The sequence below is a fragment of the Saccopteryx leptura genome, chromosome 7 (assembly GCF_036850995.1).
Source record: "Saccopteryx leptura isolate mSacLep1 chromosome 7, mSacLep1_pri_phased_curated, whole genome shotgun sequence".
Lineage (NCBI taxonomy): Eukaryota > Metazoa > Chordata > Mammalia > Chiroptera > Emballonuridae > Saccopteryx > Saccopteryx leptura.
In genome coordinates this window covers 83,683,205-83,703,607 of record NC_089509.1, presented here as the reverse complement: position 1 = coordinate 83,703,607, position 20,403 = coordinate 83,683,205, and the positions used below count along the sequence as shown (strand labels likewise).

General features: G+C 39.1%; 1 protein-coding gene across 2 annotated transcripts in view; it reads right to left on the bottom strand.

The window, feature by feature from the left end:
* Nucleotides 1–342: 342 nt before the first annotated feature.
* The window catches only part of LOC136378931 (MOB-like protein phocein), a 64,251-nt gene continuing 44,190 nt past the window's right edge, over nt 343–20,403 (bottom strand). For both annotated transcript variants that reach the window (XM_066346366.1, XM_066346364.1), the window contains 5 exons: nt 16,978–17,020; nt 16,703–16,789; nt 6,204–6,283; nt 3,332–3,443; nt 343–3,203 (listed from right to left, as the gene is read on the bottom strand). In XM_066346366.1, coding sequence (XP_066202463.1) covers nt 3,072–3,203; nt 3,332–3,443; nt 6,204–6,283; nt 16,703–16,789; nt 16,978–17,020 — 454 coding nt within the window. In that variant the 3' untranslated portion in view covers nt 343–3,071. The remainder of the gene's footprint in view (nt 3,204–3,331; nt 3,444–6,203; nt 6,284–16,702; nt 16,790–16,977; nt 17,021–20,403) is intronic.

The window sequence follows — 20,403 nt, the reverse complement described above, 5'->3', positions numbered from 1 at the left end:
TCATCTGGTTTTATAGTGTACTCCACTAATAATGCATATTTTTTCAGAAAAACATTTAGATGTTTTGATCATCTCAAATAAGCTGTTAAATGTGTTGTACTAATAATACATCTGTAGTGTCTGCTTAGTTAACAATTAGCTGCATTTAAGAAACAAAAATTGCCCAGGTTGGTTAGCCCAGTTGGTTAGAGGGTCCTCCTGAAACACCAAGGTTGCATGTTCAGTTCTGGCCAGGGCACAATGAACACACAACTAAGCAACAAATGAATGCTTCCCCCCTCCCTCCCTGTCCTTTACTTTCTCTATCTCTCTAAAATCAATCAATAAAAAAAGATAAAGAAATGAAAATGAACTACTTTTACTAAAACATAGCATGGAAGAACTACATAGCATGGGAGAATTACACCAAGAAACCTTTAGCACATCCAAGTATGCAAAACAATGTATATAATAAAATGTAGAATTTAACTGCGCAAATAAAATTATAGGAAGCCTTCAGGTAAAAAGGTGCTCTCCTATAGTGAGTAGGACAATGTATACAGAGAACAAATAATTAATTCTATTTACAATAAATTTGGCATTACTCAGTAAATGTATTTAAAACATAGCACAGTCCTTGCTAACAACGTAATCACAGATTTTTAATGCTATTCTGATAATAAAATCTGTAACCGTATTACGAATTTAATTGAGAAACTTCTAGAATTGCAAATGTATCCTCAAGTCAGAGAAAAGAAAACGCACACACACAAAAGGTCATGGATACTTATGGAAACATAAATTAAGTTAGCTACTTTTCCATATGTGATAGAAGAAAAAGAGTGAATTGATAATATAGTCAAAATAATTTCATGAAAGAAAACTTTAACTTTTGGATCTATACTGGTAATCCAAACAAAAAGTGTAGCTTAACTTCCTCGTTATACAGAACTGAATTTTCTATTCCCCTCTTCTTAGAACCCTTACTTTATAAATCAATGGTTTGCCAGGGTCATTAATTTTTTCCATACCACTTAAATACATGTATATTTTCAAAAGTCTGAAAACAGTATTAAGGAAAAACAGTAACTGTTCCATTTAGGTCTACCTAGTATAGTGAGTCAATTTCACAGGCAATGAGTAAAAAAAAGATGTCAGTATGAATACAAAAGCAAAATACAAACTGTATTTCCTCGGGGGTTTTTTGTTTGTGTTTTATGATTAATTCCAAACAGCACAGGGAAGATGGAATGGGTAATAAAAAATAAAAAATATATATTTTATTTTCCCATTACACTAAGCCATGTTATTCAAAATGTGTTTCAAAATACTTAGCCAGATTGCTAACCCAGCCACTGCAACAGAAAGCCACTGAGACACCAGCTAGAAAGAACAGCTACATTGCTACATATAATTTATTAACTTAGTAGTTTAGTCTCTCGATATTTAGCAAGTTCATGTAAAATTAATATTACCATTGGTTTATAGTGACATTAATATAAATGTATAATTTCAAATTTCACTATGACCATAAAACTTCTTAAAAAATAGTTGGGGTTTGGGGTTAAGTAATGACTGGCTGCTAGTAGAGCGCTCTTCCAAAATGACATATACCGGCAGGCTTGGAACGGCGGAAGTATATACCTCTCAGTATGCTACTCTTTCCCACATTTTTGCTGTACTACTTTGTTTCATTATATAAAATATTTCCTCAAATTAAAAAAACCAATCCAGTAAGATACATTTTCATCTTCATTTCAAAATAATAATTTTAAATAAATTCCATGTTTAACTCTGTTCAAGAGATGGATTAATATATTTTCTTCACTACATGTACAATTTTTTACCTTTAGTGCCTCATTACAGTTTAGCGATCAGACCTCCAGTGTTGTTAAAAACTTCACTCAGTAAATTATAAGATTGTAAAATCTGCAGCTGAATTCTTGTTAGTTATTGAACTATAACAAAGTTCAAAAAATGTATGACCATGCACCAACATCCTTGGAACCTGTAAATTACTGCATTCAAGTATCACATATGCATATAATTCAAACATAAACTTTGCAGGGAGGCGTCATAAAATAAATACTACGGTATTTTTCTAACTCAATTTAAATGATGCCTTGATGGTTAGATGAAAAGATTAGTATTATTAACAGAAAGTCAAACTGTTTAAGAAACTGTTTTCCACGTAGTTAAACAATATTGCAAAACAAAGATAAGAGCCTATGCCAAAACATTTTTCCTGTAGTGTAATTGCTAATATGAGGTATAATCTGTAAGCAGTTAATACAATATAAATAGGTATAAGCCACCACTTATCACAGTCTGGTGAAAAGCTTCTCAGCTAATGTAGATTGGGGAGGGAATTAAGGGGAATGAAGGAAAGGACAGGTAGGTTTCCAGAGGGAACATTACGTACGCACCTTAACATTATCACCAGTTATGTAACAGTCCACTGTTGCAAAAAGGTAAACCCTTTCCAAGTATGTGGGTCTAGAATATACTTTATGTAGTATTAAGATTATGTCAGTATTACTAATGTTTCATTTGATTTGTACTTGGATATACACATAATCATATATGTGTATCAAAAACTATAAACAGAAATTTAAAACACTTCTATCTCATTTGTGAAAAGTGAATAGTAAAGACTAAACTATGTACTACAGAATTTTCTAGACTATCTAAACTCGGGTAAAACTAAAGGAAAACATTACTATTTCTTTACTAAATGGCTTGTGTGAAACCTCAAGCTCACTCATCTTTCTATAGATAGGTTTATCTGATGAGGATTGTGATCCAATGATTGTTTAGCAGCAATTTTACCAAACTGTAAATTTTTTTATTAACAGGCATTATAAACAGATACTACTAATCTCATTTAAAAACCATGAGTGCCACACCAGTGAATATACAGCCCATGAATAACTTAAAAAGTATTTCCCATTTTAAAACTCAGCATACAAAAATCTATACTAAACAAAGAGGCTATAATATGGATACATGATTGATGTGTCTAAAATGATACATATACAGTACATAATTAATGTTAATTATGCGATCAGTAAATTTTTTCTATATGATTCCCTTCATGCTTCACTTTCCCCAGAAACTGAATTCTGAACTTCCTCTTCTAAAATTGGTACAATCAGGTTATCCTTGGACATCAAATTATATTTCATCACAAATTTAGTAAACCGATGACACAAAAATGTTTCATTCTGTAAAGAACAAAGAAAAGTGTTATTTTAATTTACTACCCAAACCCAAAAAAACTAGATATAATATCAGCATGCATTACTGTCATTCTGATAAGGATGCATCAGGTTAATAAGTAAAATATACTTACTTCATATTCATCAAATATCTGTCGATGATGAAAATAAGCATGTGAAAATATTCTGTAAATCCTACGGCATACTGATCCTAGTTTTGCTACAGATGATTCCTTTATGCTAACCCTAGAAACAGAAATCACAGATTCATAGAGCTGGACAGATCTTAGGAACAATATATTCCAATATTCTCAGTTCACAAGTGTGGAAACAGACACCCAGGGAAAATAAGTTCCCAGTCCAAGGTCAAAGTGCTAGCACGTGGCAAGAACAGGACTACAATCCCTGTCCACTCCTGGGCCAAGGCGCTTTCTATGTAACCACAGTGTCTAAGAAATTCAGTATCACAGATTTTAAAACCTTGCAGTTTAATGAAATTAAAACAAATCCCTGACAAGTCAAAGCTTACTAAAACATACACACACGGCATTAATTCTTTGTTCTCTTTTTTTTTTTTTTTTTTAAAGATTTTATTTATTCATTTTAGAGAGCATAGAGAAGGGATGGGGAGGACAGGAAGCATCAACTCCCATATGTGCCTTGACCAAGCAAGCCCTGAGTTTCAAACCGGCAACCTCAGCATTCCAGGTCGGTGCTTTATCCACTGCGCCACCACAAGTCAGGCCTCTTTGTTCTCTAGAGATGATTAAAACTACTAAAAGGAGGCTAACCAGGCAGTTGGCACAGTGGACAGAGCTTCGGCCTGGGAAGCTGAGGACCCCGGTTCAAAACCCTGAGGTAACCAGCTTGAGTGCAGGCTCACTCGGCTTGAGCGCAGGGTTGCTGGCTTGAGCGTAGGATCATAGATATAACCCATGGTTGATGGCTTGAAGCCCAAGGTTGCTGGTTTGAGCAAGGGGTCAATGGCTCTATAAGAAAGTAATCAATGAACTAAGGTGCCAAAATGAAGAATTGATGCTTCTCATCTCTCTCCCTTCCTGTCTGTTCCATTTTCTGTCTCCCTCACTAAAAAAAACAACTACTAAGAAGAATTACTGCCTGACCAGGCAGTGGCACAGTGGATAGAGCGTCGGACTGGGATGCAGAGGACCCAGGTTCGAGACCCCGAGGTCGCCAGCTTGAGTGCGGGCTTATCTGGTTTGAGCAAAAGCCCACCAGCTTGAACCCAAGGTTGCTGGCTCCAGCAACGGGTTACTCGGTCTGCTAAAGGCCCGCGGTCAAGGCACGTATGAGAAAGCAATAAATGAACAACTAAGGTGTTGCAACGCGCAACAAAAAACTGATGATTGATGCTTCTCATCTCTCTCCGTTCCTGTCTGTCTGTCCCTGTCTATCCTTCTCTCTGACTCACTGTCTCTGTAAAAAATTAATTTTTAAAAAAAGAATTACTGAATTATTCTATACAACTTGATTCATTTTTATTTTTGAAAAGCGTCGGCCTGGCATGCAGGAGTCCCGAGTTCAATTCAGGCCAGGGCACACAGGAGAAGCGCCCATCTACTTCTCCACCCCTCCCCCTCTCCTTCAGCTCTGTCTCTCTCTTCCCCTCCCACAGCTAAGGCTCCATTGGAGCAAAGATGGCCTGGGCGCTGAGCATGGCTCCATGGCCTCTGCCTCAGGTGCTAGAATGGCTCTGGCTGCAACAGAGCATCGCCCCAGATGGGCAGAGCATCACCCCCTGGTGGGCATGCCGGGTGGATCCCGGTCGGGCGCATGCGGGAGTCTGTCTGACTGCCTCCCCGTTTCCAACTTCAGAAAAATACAAAAAAAACCCCAAAAAGTAGCAGCCTAGCGTGCGGAGGACCCAGGTTCGATTCCCGGCCAGGGCACATAGGAGAAGCGCCCATTTGCTTCTCCACCCCTCCGCCGCGCTTTCCTCTCTGTCTCTCTCTTCCCCTCCCGCAGCCAAGGCTCCATTGGAGCAAAGATGGCCCGGGCGCTGGGCATGGCTCTGTGGCCTCTGCCTTAGGCGCTAGAGTGGCTCTGGTCGCAATATGGCAACGCCCAGGATGGGCAGAGCACCGCCCCTGGTGGGCGTGCCGGGTGGATCCCGGTCGGGCGCATGCGGGAGTCTGTCTGACTGTCTCTCCCTGTTTCCAGCTTCAGAAAAATGGAAAAAAAAAACAAAAAAAAAACCCAAAAAGAACAGTGTAAATTGCTTCCATATTCCTGATACTTTAAAAAAAAATTTATATAGGATACTGAGGCAAAATCCAATATTTTTTTTTACCTACTTTATGTGAGCTCTTTGGAGTTAATGATATTTGGAGAGAAATAAAATTTCCAAATCAATCTACCTGGTAAAGAATAAAAGACCAATCACAAACCTCATCAATTATATATTACAGTATACACAAGCTTCTTCCCAGACTTTATTTGATGAGGATTGTAATAGGCAAGGCTATGGAATCCTTAATGATCAGTTCAATTAAGGAAATTCTGCTCTTTAGTTTAAGACAGGGGTCTCAAACTCGCGGCCCGCGGGCCGCATGCAGCCCGCCCACCAATTTTGTGTGGCCCGCAGACTGGCCCACAGACTAATCCACGAAGTTTGATTAGTCTGCAGGCCGCACAAAATTGGTGGGCGGGCCGCGAGTTTGAGACCCCTGGTTTAAGAGGAGACTGACTTATAATAGCGATTCAAGTAAGCAAATGTGTACATATCCCTTCTTAAGCATCAAAGAGAAAGCCCTGGACAATGATACACAGCAGTAGGGACTACCCTTGACTGAACTGGCCTGTGAGCTTTGGGAGCTATGTCCTGCTACTTTTAGTTTAGCTATAACCCTAATTTTAAAACTTGAATTAATAAAAAAATTTAAAGAATATAATACATTAACTGGAAACCTACTTTTAGTTTTAAAAACAACAATCTTTCAATTACATCCAAAAAAGTTTAATACCATGTTTAAAAGTTTTGTTTACCTGCTTGGAAAATACTTATTGCTATTCAGAAGACATGCAGCACCATCAAGTGTGTGTCTAGTATAGTCTATAGCAGGACACTATAAAGGAAAGGATAGAAAAATTCATCAACAAAGAGCTCTCTTCAGTTAGGTGTATTTTTATATATGTGTCTTATTCCAAAAACCTGAATACATTCTAAGAAAACAATTGCCTTACAATATCAGAATGACTGTAAAATTCAATGTTACATCAATAAATAAGATTTTATTATCCCTATGAACAATATTTGACCTCTAGAGCAGTGGTCCCCAACCTTTTTTGAGCCACAGACGGGTTTAATGTCAGAAAATATTTTTACGGACCGGCCTTTAGGGTGGGACGGATAAATGTATCACATGACCGAGACAAGCATCAAGAGTGAGTCTTAGACGGATGTAACAGAGGGAATCTGGTCATTTGTTAAAAATAAAACATTGTTCAGACTTAAATTTAAATAAAATGGAAATAATGTAAGTTATTTATTCTTTCTCTGAGGACCGGTACCAAATGGCCCATGGACCGGTCCCGGTCCATGGCCCGGGGGTTGGGGACCACTGCTCTAGAAGATACATGCATCAGTCTCCTAATTTCTCACTGCTAACACTGTACCTAGAAGAAAACAACACTTAGAGCTAGACAGAACACCTGATTATCTAATCCAGCGGTTCTCAACCTGTGGGTCGCGACCCCAGCGGGAGTCGAACGACCAAAACACAAAACACAGGGGTCGCCTAATATGTATTTTCCGATGGCTTTAGGTGACCCCTGTGTTTTGTGTTTTGGTCGTTCGAACCCCACCGGGGTCACAACCCACAGGTTGAGAACTGCTGATCTAATCTAACCTTCTGACTTTAGAAATGAGGAAACAGACTGGTCAGTTTGCAGAGCATGCACAGGCTTCTTCCAAGTCTTAAAGTTATCTGTAGGCAAGGACAAGGATCTTTCAAAACAAGCAGTCCAGCTTAGAAAAACAAAAAAGATCACAGGGACTCAAGTAAGCAAACATGTAAGTATCCCCAACTCTAAAGCCTAAGAGGGAGTGCCCAGGAGAATGACACGCAGCAGCAGGGACTATCGTCAACTGATGGCCAGTGACTTAAGAATGATCATACAGTTAGGAAGGACTCAAAAACCTATTTATACTCACTCTTGACGCTTGTCTCGGTCACGTGATACCTTTATCCGTCCCACCCTAAAGGCGGTCCATGAAAATATTTTCTGACATTAAACCGGTCAGTGGCCCAAAAAAGGTGGGGACCACTTTCTTAAAGGAAAAATAAAACTGCAAAGTTATCTCCTCAGTTCTTCTGAGGGTAGATAGAGAATATACTGACTCCTGGTCCACTAATTTATATTTTACCAAGAGGTTCAGAATCCTCCTTCTCTTCACAAATACCTCGAGGGACCACTACCTCCTAACATTCTAGAAGCACCCTGTTATCCTAGCAACTCTCTGAAGAATTTTTCTCTTTCCCTGACCTGTGGTGGCACATGGATAAAGCGTCGACCTGGAACACTGAGGTCGATGGTTCAAAGCCCTGGGCTTGCAACTGGGCAAGGCCCATATGGGAGTTGATGCTTCCTGCTCCTCCCCCCTTCTCTCTCTCTCTCTAAAAACAAATAAATAAAAATCTAAAATAAATCAATAAATAAAAATATATATATATAAATTTTCTTGAATCTTCTTTGAAATTTAACATAAAATGGATAGCTTTATGTTTTAATAAACCTGTCTTATCCTATTCCATTTATCAGAAACAATGAAACAATGATTTGTCTCATGGCAAATCAGTAGATCTCTTAAAGCAGTGGTCCCCAACTCCCGGGCTGCGGACCGGTACCGGTCCGTGGGCCTTTTGGTACCGGTCCTCAGAGAAAGAATAAATAACTTACATTATTTCTGTTTATTTATTTATTTTATTTATTTATTTTTTTTGTATTTTTCTGAAGCTGGAAACAGGGAGAGACAGTCAGACAGACTCTCGCATGCGCCCAACTGGGATCCACCCAGCACGCCCACCAGGGGCAATGCTATGCCCCTCCGGGGCGTCGCTCTGCCGACCAGAGCCACTCTAGCACCTGGGGCAGAGGCCAAGGAGCCATCCCCAGCGCCCGGGCCATCTTTGCTCCAATGGAGCTTCGGCTGCAGGAGGGGAAGAGAGAGACAGAGAGGAAGGAAGGGGGGTGGAGAAGCAGATGGGCGCTTCTCCTATGTGCCCTGGCCGGGAATCGAACCCGGGTCCCCCGCAAGCCAGGCCAACGCTCTACCGCTGAGCCAACCGGCCAGGGCCTATTTCTGTTTTATTTATATTTAAGTCTGAACAATGTTTTATTTTTTAAAAATGACCAGATTCCCTTTGTTACATCCGTCTAAGACTCACTCTTGACGCTTGTCTCGGTCACGTGATGCATTTATCCGTCCCACCCTAAAGGCCGGTTCATGAAAATATTTTCTGACATTAAACCGGTCGGTGGCCCAAAAAAGGTGGGGGACCACTGTCTTAAAGGAAAAATAAAACTGCAAAGTTATCTCCTCAGTTCTTTTGAGGGTAGATAGAGAAATGAGTCAAAGGAAAGGAGCAGTGAGAATGAACCAGGGAGCTACTTGAAGGAAAAATTAAACTGGATTAAAGAATAACAATGATTCTAACTCTACCCAGTAACTAGAATACTTGTCAAGTGAAGCTAGTATTTAGAAATGTAAATTAATAACTACTATATGGGTCTTATTATAGTGCCAATGGCAAATACATAAAGATTATCTAGACACAAAAAAAGCATTTCTCTAACTATATATCCATAGAAATTTATGGTTAGTGGACTCGCTGCCTTAAACAGTACTATGACCAATATTTACTGAAAAAATTGTATTTCCCCATATATATATGATTACAGGTGATTTGTTAAAAACAAATACCCTAAGTCACTATGTTTCTCATACTGGTCATTTGGGACAGTTTACAACCTTTAAATCAGGACTGTCCAATGGAAATATAATACAAGCCATACATTTCATTTTATATTTTCTTTTTTTTTTTCTTTTTTTTATTTTTTTTATTTTTTTTTATTTATTCATTTTTAGAGAGGAGAGAGAGAGAGAGAGACAGAGAGAGGAAAGAGAGAGAGACAGAGAGAAGGAAGGGGGGAGGAGCTGGAAGCATCAACTCCCATATGTGCCTTGACCAGGCAAGCCCAGGGTTTTGAACCGGCGACCTCAGCATTTCCAGGTCGATGCTTTATCCACTGCGCCACCACAGGTCAGGCCAAAATTTATTTACTTTTTTAGATTTTATTTATTCATTTTTATTAGACAGAGAGGGGAGAGAGAGAGAGAACAGGGGGAGGAGCAGGAAGCATCAACTCCCATATGTGCCTTGACCAGGCAAGCCCAGGGTTTTGAACCGGCGACCTCAGCATTCCAGGTCGACACTTTATCCACTGCGCCACCACAGGTAAGGCCCATTTTATATTTTCTAATAGCCATATTAAAAATGTAAAAAGAAACTGGTGAAATTAATTTTAATAATGTACTTTAACTCTGTATAGCCAAAATTATCATTTCAACATAATTGATATAAAAATTATTAATGAGCTTTTTGGGGATATTTTTAAATTAAGATATAATTCATATACGATATATGATAAAATTTGTTTTAAAGTACACAATTCAGTAGTTTTTAGTATATTCAAAAAATTGTACAGCCATTATTAACTATATTTCAGAACATTTTCATCACCCCAGAAAGAAACCCAGTATCAACAAACAGCATTCACTTCTCATTTTCTCCTCCTAACCTGAAGCAACAACTAATCTACTTTCTGTCATCTACGGTTTTGCCTATTCTGGATATTTCCGTAAAATGAGTATGTGGCCTTTTTTGTCACTTAACATGTTTTCAAGGCTCATCCACAGTGCAGCATGAATCAGTACTTCATAACTTTTTAATTTCAAAACCTTGTTTTTAGACTTTGTTTTTAAGCACATACAAAATGGCTGTAAAATGTTTCTCCCTCCATAGGCTTATTCCTTTTTATGGCTGAATAATATTCCATTGCATACATGTACCACTTTTGGTTCTTTACGATTCATCAATTGATGGAAATTTGGCTGTTTCCATTCTGCGTTATCATAAATAATGTAAATGTGAGCCTTAGCGTAAAAATCTTCTGTGGACACGTTTTCATTTCTTATGGGACCATACCTATGATTGGAATCACCACGTCATATGATAACTCTATGCTTATTATTTTGAGGAACTTCCAAACTGTTTTCCAAAGGGCTACAGTATATTACAAATCCGTCAGCAATGTACAAAAGTTCTACTTTTCTCCACATCCTGGCCAACACTTGTTATCTTTTATATTTCAGTCATGTTAGTGGGTGAAGTGTATGCCATTGTGGGATATGTCTTTTTTTTTTAATGTGGTTAAAAAAAACCCAACTGTGACTAAAATATATATATTTTCACTTTTTAAATGTACAATTCAGTGGCATTAATTATATTTAGTGTTTTGCAACCAACACCACTTTGTTTCTAATCAGAGATTTTTCATCATCCCAAACAGTAACTCTAATATCAATCAATAATTTCCAATGCCCCCCACTCCCCAGTCCCTGGCAACCTCTAATCTACTTTCTGTCTATAAATTTGCTCTTTCAAGATATTCCATACTAGCTGTACCCGGCACGCATTGCTGTGGCTCAGTCTGGTTAAATGGAAAAGAAAGAAAAGAGAAAGCACACATTTCTAATATGTTTAATTTCACAATGCTTGTGGGTATTATTTGTTTTTCCATTGTCTGTGCAGATATAGAGATTGTCTGGTTTGCTGACTCTAGATCACACAACATATAATTGTCCATGTGAGAAGCAATCCATGTCTAGATCGAAACCGCACAATTCTAAAGATTGGCCCTAAGCTTTGTTGATGGCGATTGCAAACGCCAATCGAATTGGGAACTGCAATCCCTTAAATTGAAATGGCATATCCATTGGAATCATAGGAATGCAAGGAATGAGGACTTCTTCACCTTTGAAAGGTCCTGTCAAGATTGTTGCTTCTACGACGTTGCTCATTAAAATTTTTACTGCAAGCCGTGTGCTGTTGCAAAGCTTTGGCTGGTTGATATTTTGCAACATGATAATGAGCACGCCGATTTTCAACTGCAGTCTGTGCGGTGGCATCCCTGGCAGATCGAGTGAATTCAAAAATTCTGTTGGATAATTAACCGCTTCATCTGCTTCCACAACTGTGTCGATGGACTTGTATGTGACTGCCTCACTTTGAATGTTAGACTGAATAACATTATTAAGTTCATAGATGTCTTTGTTCTTGGCCGCAAGAATAGCTCGTTCACTCAGCCAATCGTGATTCTTATAATTGGTCTGAATATTGGGAAATACTTTTTCAACCAATTCTTCTTTGACATCACTAAATTGCAGAAGTTATGAGGCAATGAAATTCGTCCTGAGGTCAGATCAACTGACACCTTTCCGTTCCCAATTTCCAGCAATTGATGTGAGAATATCTCAGCTGATCGATCGTTTTGCAGCTGAACATGCATATTTGTAGTTAATTTTAATGTCTTTACATGTCGCCAAAAAGGAGAGTATTTCAGGCAAGCATTTATTTCATCCGCTGGTGTCGATCGAGGAATTACAGGTAATGTTTGCCTGAAATCTCCTGCAAGCAATATAAATGCATTCTCAAATGGTCTGATGTTTCCACGCAAATCTTGCAATGACAGATCAAGAGCCTCGAGCGATTTTTTTGTGTGCCACTGTGCATTCATCCCAAACAATAAGTTTGCATTTCTGCAATACTTTTCCCATGCCGGATGCTTTGGAAATGTTGCACGTGGGAGTTTCAATGAATTGCATGTTCAATGGCAATTTCAAAGCGGAATGAGCAGTTCTTCTACCTGGTAGCAATGTCACAGCTATTCCAGACGACGCAAGAGCTAAGACTGTATCATTTTGGGATCAAATTGCTGCCAGAATCAATCTAATTAGAAATGTTTTACCAGTTCCTCCTGGCGCATCTAAGAAGATTTCTCCAACCCCGTTATTGTCAGTTTGCATTATCTGATCGTAAATGACTTTTTGCTCAACCGTTAGCTTAGGAATATTTGATTGCACATATGACAAAAGATCACCCATGTTGTAATTTTGTTCACGATGCAATTCTACATCGAACGAAGCAGTAGCAGATCGACTCAGTGATGGCGTACCCAATTGATTGAGAACTTTGTCCGCGATTTCTAAGCACAAATCTTCAATCATTATCAACGCTTCGTTGAAGATTTCTGCTGTGAAATCCATGTTCATATTTGAATTTTCCTTGTGTATTCGACAAAAAATATCTTCAGCCATGTGTGATTTATATTTCTCCCATAACATTGAAATGGAATCGTAAAATATTTAGTATAACGTGTGTTGCTTTTACATCCAACAGATGGTGCTGTTTTTTAAAAAAAGGCATGTTTTTACCTGTCACAGGTGTGACATCTATATAATAGTAGGTATACAAAAACAAAAACACACGCATATTCAAATACAATGGTGTGTTAAAATGTCAAAGCAATCAGTGAAGAACTTTCGGAGATTTAAGATTTTGAACAAATGAATATTTACATTTTTATTTATATAGATATGTAAAATCATAAAATAGCTTCCCTTTAGTGTTTGGCTTATTTGGCTCAGCATTCTGTCTTCAAGGTTCATTCATGCTGTGGCATATATCAAAACTTCATTCCACCTCATCAGGAGGTGGCGCAGTGGATAGAACATCAGGCTGTGACACAGAGAACCCAGGTTTGAGACCCCAAGGTCGCCAGCTTGAGTGCAGGCTCATTGGGTTTCAGCAAGGCTCACCAGCTTGAATTCAAGGTTGCTGGCTCGAGCAACGGTTCACTCAGTCTGCTGTAGCCTCCCCCCCCCCCCCCCCCCCCCCGTCAAGGCACATATGAGAAATCAATCAATGAACAACTAAGGAACCACAATGAAGAACTGATGTTTCTCATCTCTCTCCCTTCCTGTCTGTCTGTCCCTATCTGTCCTTCTCTCTGACTCTCTCTGTCTCTGCCACAAAAACAAAACAAAACTTCATTCCCTTTTATGACTGAAAAATATTCCACTGTATGTATGTATGTGTGTGTGTATATATATATATACTCACACACCACATTTTGTTTATCCATTTTCATTGTGGTTTTTATTTGCATTTGCCTATGATTAATGATGTTGATCATCTTTTCACATACTTATTGGCTATTTGTATATCTTTTTTGAGAAAAGTCTATTCAAAACTTTGGCTTATTTTTCAGATAGGTTCAATTTTGATGTAATCTGAATTACCTTTATCTTCTTCCATTGCTTGTGTTTTTGGTATTATATTTAAGAAATTATGGCCTAGATCAAGGTCATGAAGATCTATACTTGTGTTATCCCCCCAGAGTTTTATAATTTTAAGCTCTTACATGTAGGTCTTTAATCCATTCTGAGCTAATTTTGACATGTGATATGAGGTTAGGGTCTAACTTATTCTTTTGTATGTCTAGGTCCACTTATCTCTTAATGAGCTATTTTACATTGTCTTTTTAACTAAGTCTTTGAAATCAACATTTTACACTTAGAACATACAGTATTTTGGGGTACCCATAATTAGGTGCCCCAGAATCACAAGTGATGCATGGCTACTGTATTAGGCAGCATAACTTTAGATCTTTAATTAATTTCTGAATTTTTTTTGGAGTTGAGGAAGAGTTTTGCCTCGTCGTACTGGCTTCCCTCCACAAAGTATAGCAGGTTACAAAATAGTAAGTACTGTGTTCACAAACTTTTATAAATTATATTTTTCTAAATATATATTAATAACACTACTGCAAGTGATAGCAATATACATGTGATTAAAAGGGCTAGCAGATAGCCTGACCAGGTGGTGGCGCAGTGGATAGAGCGTCGGACTGAGATGCTGAGGACCCAGGTTCGAGACCCCAAGGTCGCCAGCTTGAGTGCGAGCTCATCAGGTTTCAGCAAGGCTCACCAACTTGAACCCAAGATTGCTGGCTCAAGCAAGGGGTCACTCAGTCTGCTGTAGCCCCCCGGTCAAGGCACATATGAGAAAGCAATCAATGAACAACTAAGGTGCTGCAACGAAGAATTGATGCTTCTCATCTCTCTCCCTTCCTGTCTGTCCCTCTCTCTGTCACAAAATAAATAAATAAAATTAAAATGCTTTAAAAATAAAAGGGCTAATAGATAATAACAAGTTATAACCTTTATTACAATCACTATTTGTACAATTAATTATCTGCTGCAATGCTTCTCAAGGACATGCCTCTCAATGTCTTTAAGTCTCAAGGACACAAAGCACTCTTGATTGGTGCTGAGTATCCTGCCTGTTCTACTTCAGAATCTTCCCAGTGCTTTTAATTCTTAAGAGTAACTATCTCGGCTACTAATCTGTCAGTTGCTATTATTTCCTATTACTCCAAAAGAGTCCAAAAAGAGTCCTTTCATGATTTTCTTTTGTTTGTATTTTTATAGTAATCTATTCCATATAACTACCACTTAGAAATTCTACTATCATTCTCTCTTGACACATAACAATTCAAAGGAACTGATCCTGGCCCTGCCGGTTAGCTCTGTCAGAATGTCGTCCTGAAATGCCGAAGTTGTAGGTTTAATCCCCAGTCAGGGAACATATGGGAAGCAACCAATGAATGCACAACTACGTAGAACAAATGAATGTTTTCTCTCTCTCTCTCTAACCACACCCTGTTGTCTGTCTCTCTAAAATAAATTTTTTTTAAAAAAGAGCCTAACTAGGCAGTGGCACATTAGATTAGAGCGTAAACCTGGAATGCTGAGGTCCCAGACTCCAAACCCTGAAGGTCACCAGCTTGAGCGTGGGCTCATCTAGATTGAGCATGGGATCATCGACATGATCCCATGGTCACGGACTTGAGCCCAAAGGTCATTGGCTTGAGCAAGGGGACAGTGGCTCAGCTGGAGCCCCTGGTCAAGACACATATGAGAAAGTAATCAATGAAAAACTAAGTTGCGGCCCTGGCCGGTTGGCTCAGCGGTAGAGCGTCGGCCTGGCGTGCGGGGAACCCGGGTTCGATTCCCGGCCAGGGCACACAGGAGAAGCGTCCATTTGCTTCTCCACACCCCCTCTTCCTCTCTGTCTCTCTCTTCCCCTCCCGCAGCCAAGGCTCCATTGGAGCAAAGATGGCCCGGGCGCTGGGGATGGCTCCTTGGCCTCTGCCCCAGGCGCTAGAGTGGCTCTGGTCATGGCAGAGCGACGCCCCAGAGGGGCAGAGCATCGCCCCCTGGTGGGCAGAGTGTCGCCCCTGGTGGGCATGCCGGGTGGATCCCGGTCGGGCGCATGCAGGAGTCTGTCTGACCGTCTCTCCCCATTTCCAGCTTCAGAAAAAGACAAAAAAAAAAAAAGAAAAGAAAAACTAAGTTGCCACAACAAAGAACCGATGTTTCTCATCTCTCTCTCTTCCTGTCCCTCTCTCCCTAAAAACAAAAAACTATATGTAAAGGACATTTTTGAGATAACTAAGGAAAACTGAGTATGTACTAGAATATCATATAAAGGAATTACTTCAAAAAAAATTCTTTAAATAATTTTTACTTCTGCCTGACCAGGCGGTAGCACAGTGGATAGTGTCAGACTGGGATGTGGAGGACCCAGGTTCAAGAGCCCAAGGTCGCCAGCTTGAAAAAGGGGTTATTCGGTCTGCTGTAGCCCCCCAGTCAAGGGACGTATGAGAAAGCAATTAATGAACAACTAAAGTGCCACAATGAAAAACTGATGATTGATGCTTCTCATCTCTCTCCGTTCCTGTCTGTCTGTCCCTATCTATCCCTCTCTCTGACTCCCTCTCTGTCTCTGTAAACAAACATAAATAAATAAATAAATAATTTTTACTTCATATCTTCTCACCTTGACAATAACTGAGAAGAAAAAAATGAATAACTTTTTGAATGTAGAACCAAATATGTAGAGAAAAATCATTATTATGGCTTTCAAGTTAATAGTAAAAAACATTAATAAAATTTAGAGAAATAATATTGACCTACAGAGTTAAAAATCTCAGAAGTACATTTCTCCTTAATAGAATAAACATCAACTAGCAATCACCAACAGTGGTCCAACTAAAAATCTAAATAGGTATATCTAATCCACTAAACATTAGGTACTAGCACAATGTGATAGATCTTATTCTCTGATAGCCAATGAATCATAAAGTAAATTCTAGCCATGTAATTGCCCAATTATGAAAAATTATATTAATCATAAAATATCTTAAAATATATATGGCAATAACCTTGAAGCAAAGAACACTAAATCAAATGGCAAAATAAACAGTGAACTAAAACCCCTAAAAATTTGTCTACCACTGTCTTAGAAAACTTTAGGTTATGATAACTTTATTAGTCATTCTATTTTATAACTTCTCACCTCTTTTGGAGTTTTATGAGCTGCACAAAGGAAAATCCATTGTTCAGTTGCTGTCATCTGAGTACATGTATCTGGATGGCATTCGTTCTGTTAAAAATAGTTTCATTTCTTAATATGTAAAATCATAATTAAAAAGTTTATCACTTGAGTTAATCACTTCCATGTAAAATTCTAGAATAATTAGAAAATTTTGGTAAGTCTATGTAAGCACATTAGTTACAAAAACAGGAGAAAAAAATCAGAACTTTCATATAGCTTTAACTTGAAAATATTACCTGGAGTTTGACAGCAAGTCCATTGAGCTCAAGACAGAATTGCCTAAAAATGCAAATACATAAATGAAAAGTCTTACCTATTTTCCACAGTATACTTAGAATATTAATTGTAAAAACAGAACCTCATCAGTACCATTCATCCTCCCTCATTCCCATTATCAACATCATATGAATTAACATGGCCCATTTACTAAAGATACAGTTTAATAAACAAAACTCAAAACCAACAACTCTAAAAATATTCATTATCAGAGTTCAGTGAGTTGATCACTCTTAACACTGGAAACTGGTACCATTTTTCTGAGAAGTATTTTGGACTCTACGCTTTCAGACAACGCTCCAAGTATATTTACCAAGACACTTAGGAAGCATATATTTTTTTGACTAAGTCATTATCCTAAGAACCAATTCTAATGAAACATTCAGAACTGCATGCAGATATATATGTACAAAGATGTTTGAGAAACTATCTAAACATAAAACAATTTTTTAAATGATTAGCAACTGGACAACTGAAGAACAGTAGAATGTTTGCAAAGAATATACAAAAGATATATGTTTATATTCACAGTAAGATTCCAGTTATATAAAAAATTATGTGTGTGTATATATCTATATATACAGAAAAAACTACTTTTTATATTCTCTATATTCTATGTATCAAAAGATAACTATTATTTACAACAAATTTGACTTTATATCCATGGATTACTATATACTGGGATCATATTATACATAATTTTGTAACTTGCTTTTTTGTCACTTAACAGATCATGGGTATTTTTTCATGACATACTTTTTTCTGTAATTTCCAAACTCTGAATTATAAAGCCTAGAACAATGCTTGAAACATAGTAAGTGCTCAAAAAATACTTTTTAAGACTTTTTATTGAATGACTATTTTAGAGAGGAGAGAGAAAGAGAGAGAGAGGGAGAGAGAGAAGGAGGGGCGGAACAGGAAGCATCAACTCCCATATGTGCCTTGACCAGGCAAGCCCAGGGCTTTGAACTGGGGACCTCAGTGTTCTAGGTCAACACTTTATCCACTGCGCCACCACAGGTCAGGTAAAAAGTACTTTTGAATACATGAATAATGGAAGAAATTACATGACATTGAGATAATTTAAAAAAAAAATTTTTTAATTGATTTCAGCAAGAGAGGTAGGCAGAGAGAATAGAGAGAGACAGGAACATCAATCTGTTCCCATATGTGCCTCAACCAGGGATCGAACCAGCAACCTCTATGCTTTCAGACAACGCTCCAACCACCGAGCTATCTGGCCAGGGCAAGACAATCCTTTTCAGACTTGTTACTTGATATATGATATGATATGACACATGATATAGCTATGTCATAAAATGACTTACTTTACAACTGTCAAATATTGAATGTGTTCCTTCTAAAAATCCTATCAAATCAGTTAATCACTACTATGTTTTCCCATCAAGCGAAAACTCTTAAGTTTTTAAATATGCAAAGCTAAAACTTACATAATTGGTAGATAAGACTCAAATGGAAAGAAAAATGCACATATATAAAAGAAAAACGGCCTGGCCGGTTGGCTCAGTGGTAGAGCGTCGGCCTGGCGTGCAGGGGACCCGGGTTCAATTCCCGGCCAGGGCACATAGGAGAAGCGCCCATTTGCTTCTCCACCCCCCCCCCTTCCTCTCTGTCTCTCTCTTCCCCTCCCACAGCCAAGGCTCCATTGGAGCAAAGATGGCCTGGGCGCTGGGGATGGCTCCTTGGCCTCTGCCCCAGGCGCTAGAGTGGCTCTAGTCGCAACAGAGCGACACCCCGGAGGGGCAGAGCATCGCCCCCTGGTGGGCAGAGCGTAGCCCCTGGTGGGCATGCCGGGTGCATCCCCATCCGGCGCATGCGGGAGTCTGTCTGACTGTCTCTCCCCATTTCCAGCTTCAGAAAAATACAAAAAAAAAAAAGAAAAAGAAAAAAAGAAAAACTATATTCATTTATTTACTTATTTAAAGTAATTATAGCCAGGTAGCTCAGTTGGTTACAGCATCATCTCAAGTACAGAGATAGTTGCTGGTTCAATCTCTGGGCAGGGCAGCTATAGGAGCAGACTGATCTTCCTGTTCCTGTCTCTCTCTGTCTCTCTGTCTCTCTCTGTCTGTCTGTCTGTCTCTCTCCCCCTTCTTCTCTTGCTAAAATCAATACATAAAAATTTAAAAAATAAAGTACATTATAATAGAAAACATAAAGACAAGGGTTAGGCCTGACCTGTGGTGGCGCAGTGGATAAAGTGTCGACCTGGAAATGCTGAGGTCGCCGGTTTGAAACCCTGGGCTTGCCTGGTCAAGGCACATATGGGAGTTGATGCTTCCAGCTCCTCCCCCCTTCTCTCTCTCTGTCTCTCTCTCCTCTCTCTCCCTCTCTGTCTCTCTCTCCTCTCTAAAAATGAATTAAAAAAATTTTTTTAAAGTGTTTAAAAAAAAAAAAGACAAGGGTCAAATTTTCAGTTGTCTATAGTTTTATTTCCTTTCCAGATGCCCAATAATAATTCTGTTCTTCTTCTTCTTCTTTTTTTTTTTTTTTTTTTTTTTTTTGTATTTTTCCAAAGCTGGAAACGGGGAAGCAGTCAGAGAGACTCACCAGAATCCACCCAGCATGCCCACCAGGGGGCGATGCTCTACCCATCTTGGGGCGTCGCTCTGCCGCAACAGAGCCATTCTAGCGCCTGAGGCAGAGGCCACAGAGCCATCCTCAGTGCCCGGGCAAACTTTGCTCCAGTGGAGCCTTGGCTGCGGGAGGAGAAGAGAGAGACAGAGAGGAAGGAGAGGGGGAGGGGTGGAGAAGCAGACGGGCGCTTCTCCTGTGTGCCCTGGCCGGAAATCAAACCCTGGACTCCTGCATGCCAGGCCGATGCTCTACCACTGAGCCAACCAGCCAGGGCATAATTCTGTTCTTATATTACAAAAATAACATTATTTCTGAATCACCACATCACCCTCTACTGGCCCTGTTTTGTAGACTGCAGATTATGTGTTTTTGAGTTGTTTTCTACTAAGTGGTAATAAAGATGGATGGTAATAAACAAGTTTCTCGTCTAGTTCAACCTACTTATAGCCAATAGCAAAATTAAGCTAACTGATTTGGTAATGTTTATGGGCACCATCTGTGGTAAAGAGTGCAAACCAAACAACTTCAAGTTAATTCAATACAGGGCTAAAACATAAAGTTGTATGGCTAAAAGCACAAGCAAGAGCTAAAATCCAGCCATTAAGTGACTCTGGTCACTAAGCCATGCATCCTGGCACGAGAGTGCATCCACTCAAATGAAGGGGCATCTTTCCCTAATCCAGATTCAATAGGGGCTGCTGAGAGAGTTGACTGAATCTCGCCTGACCCAATTCCCATTAACATCGTAATATAATCAAATGCATTAACCAATAATATTATGTTAAACC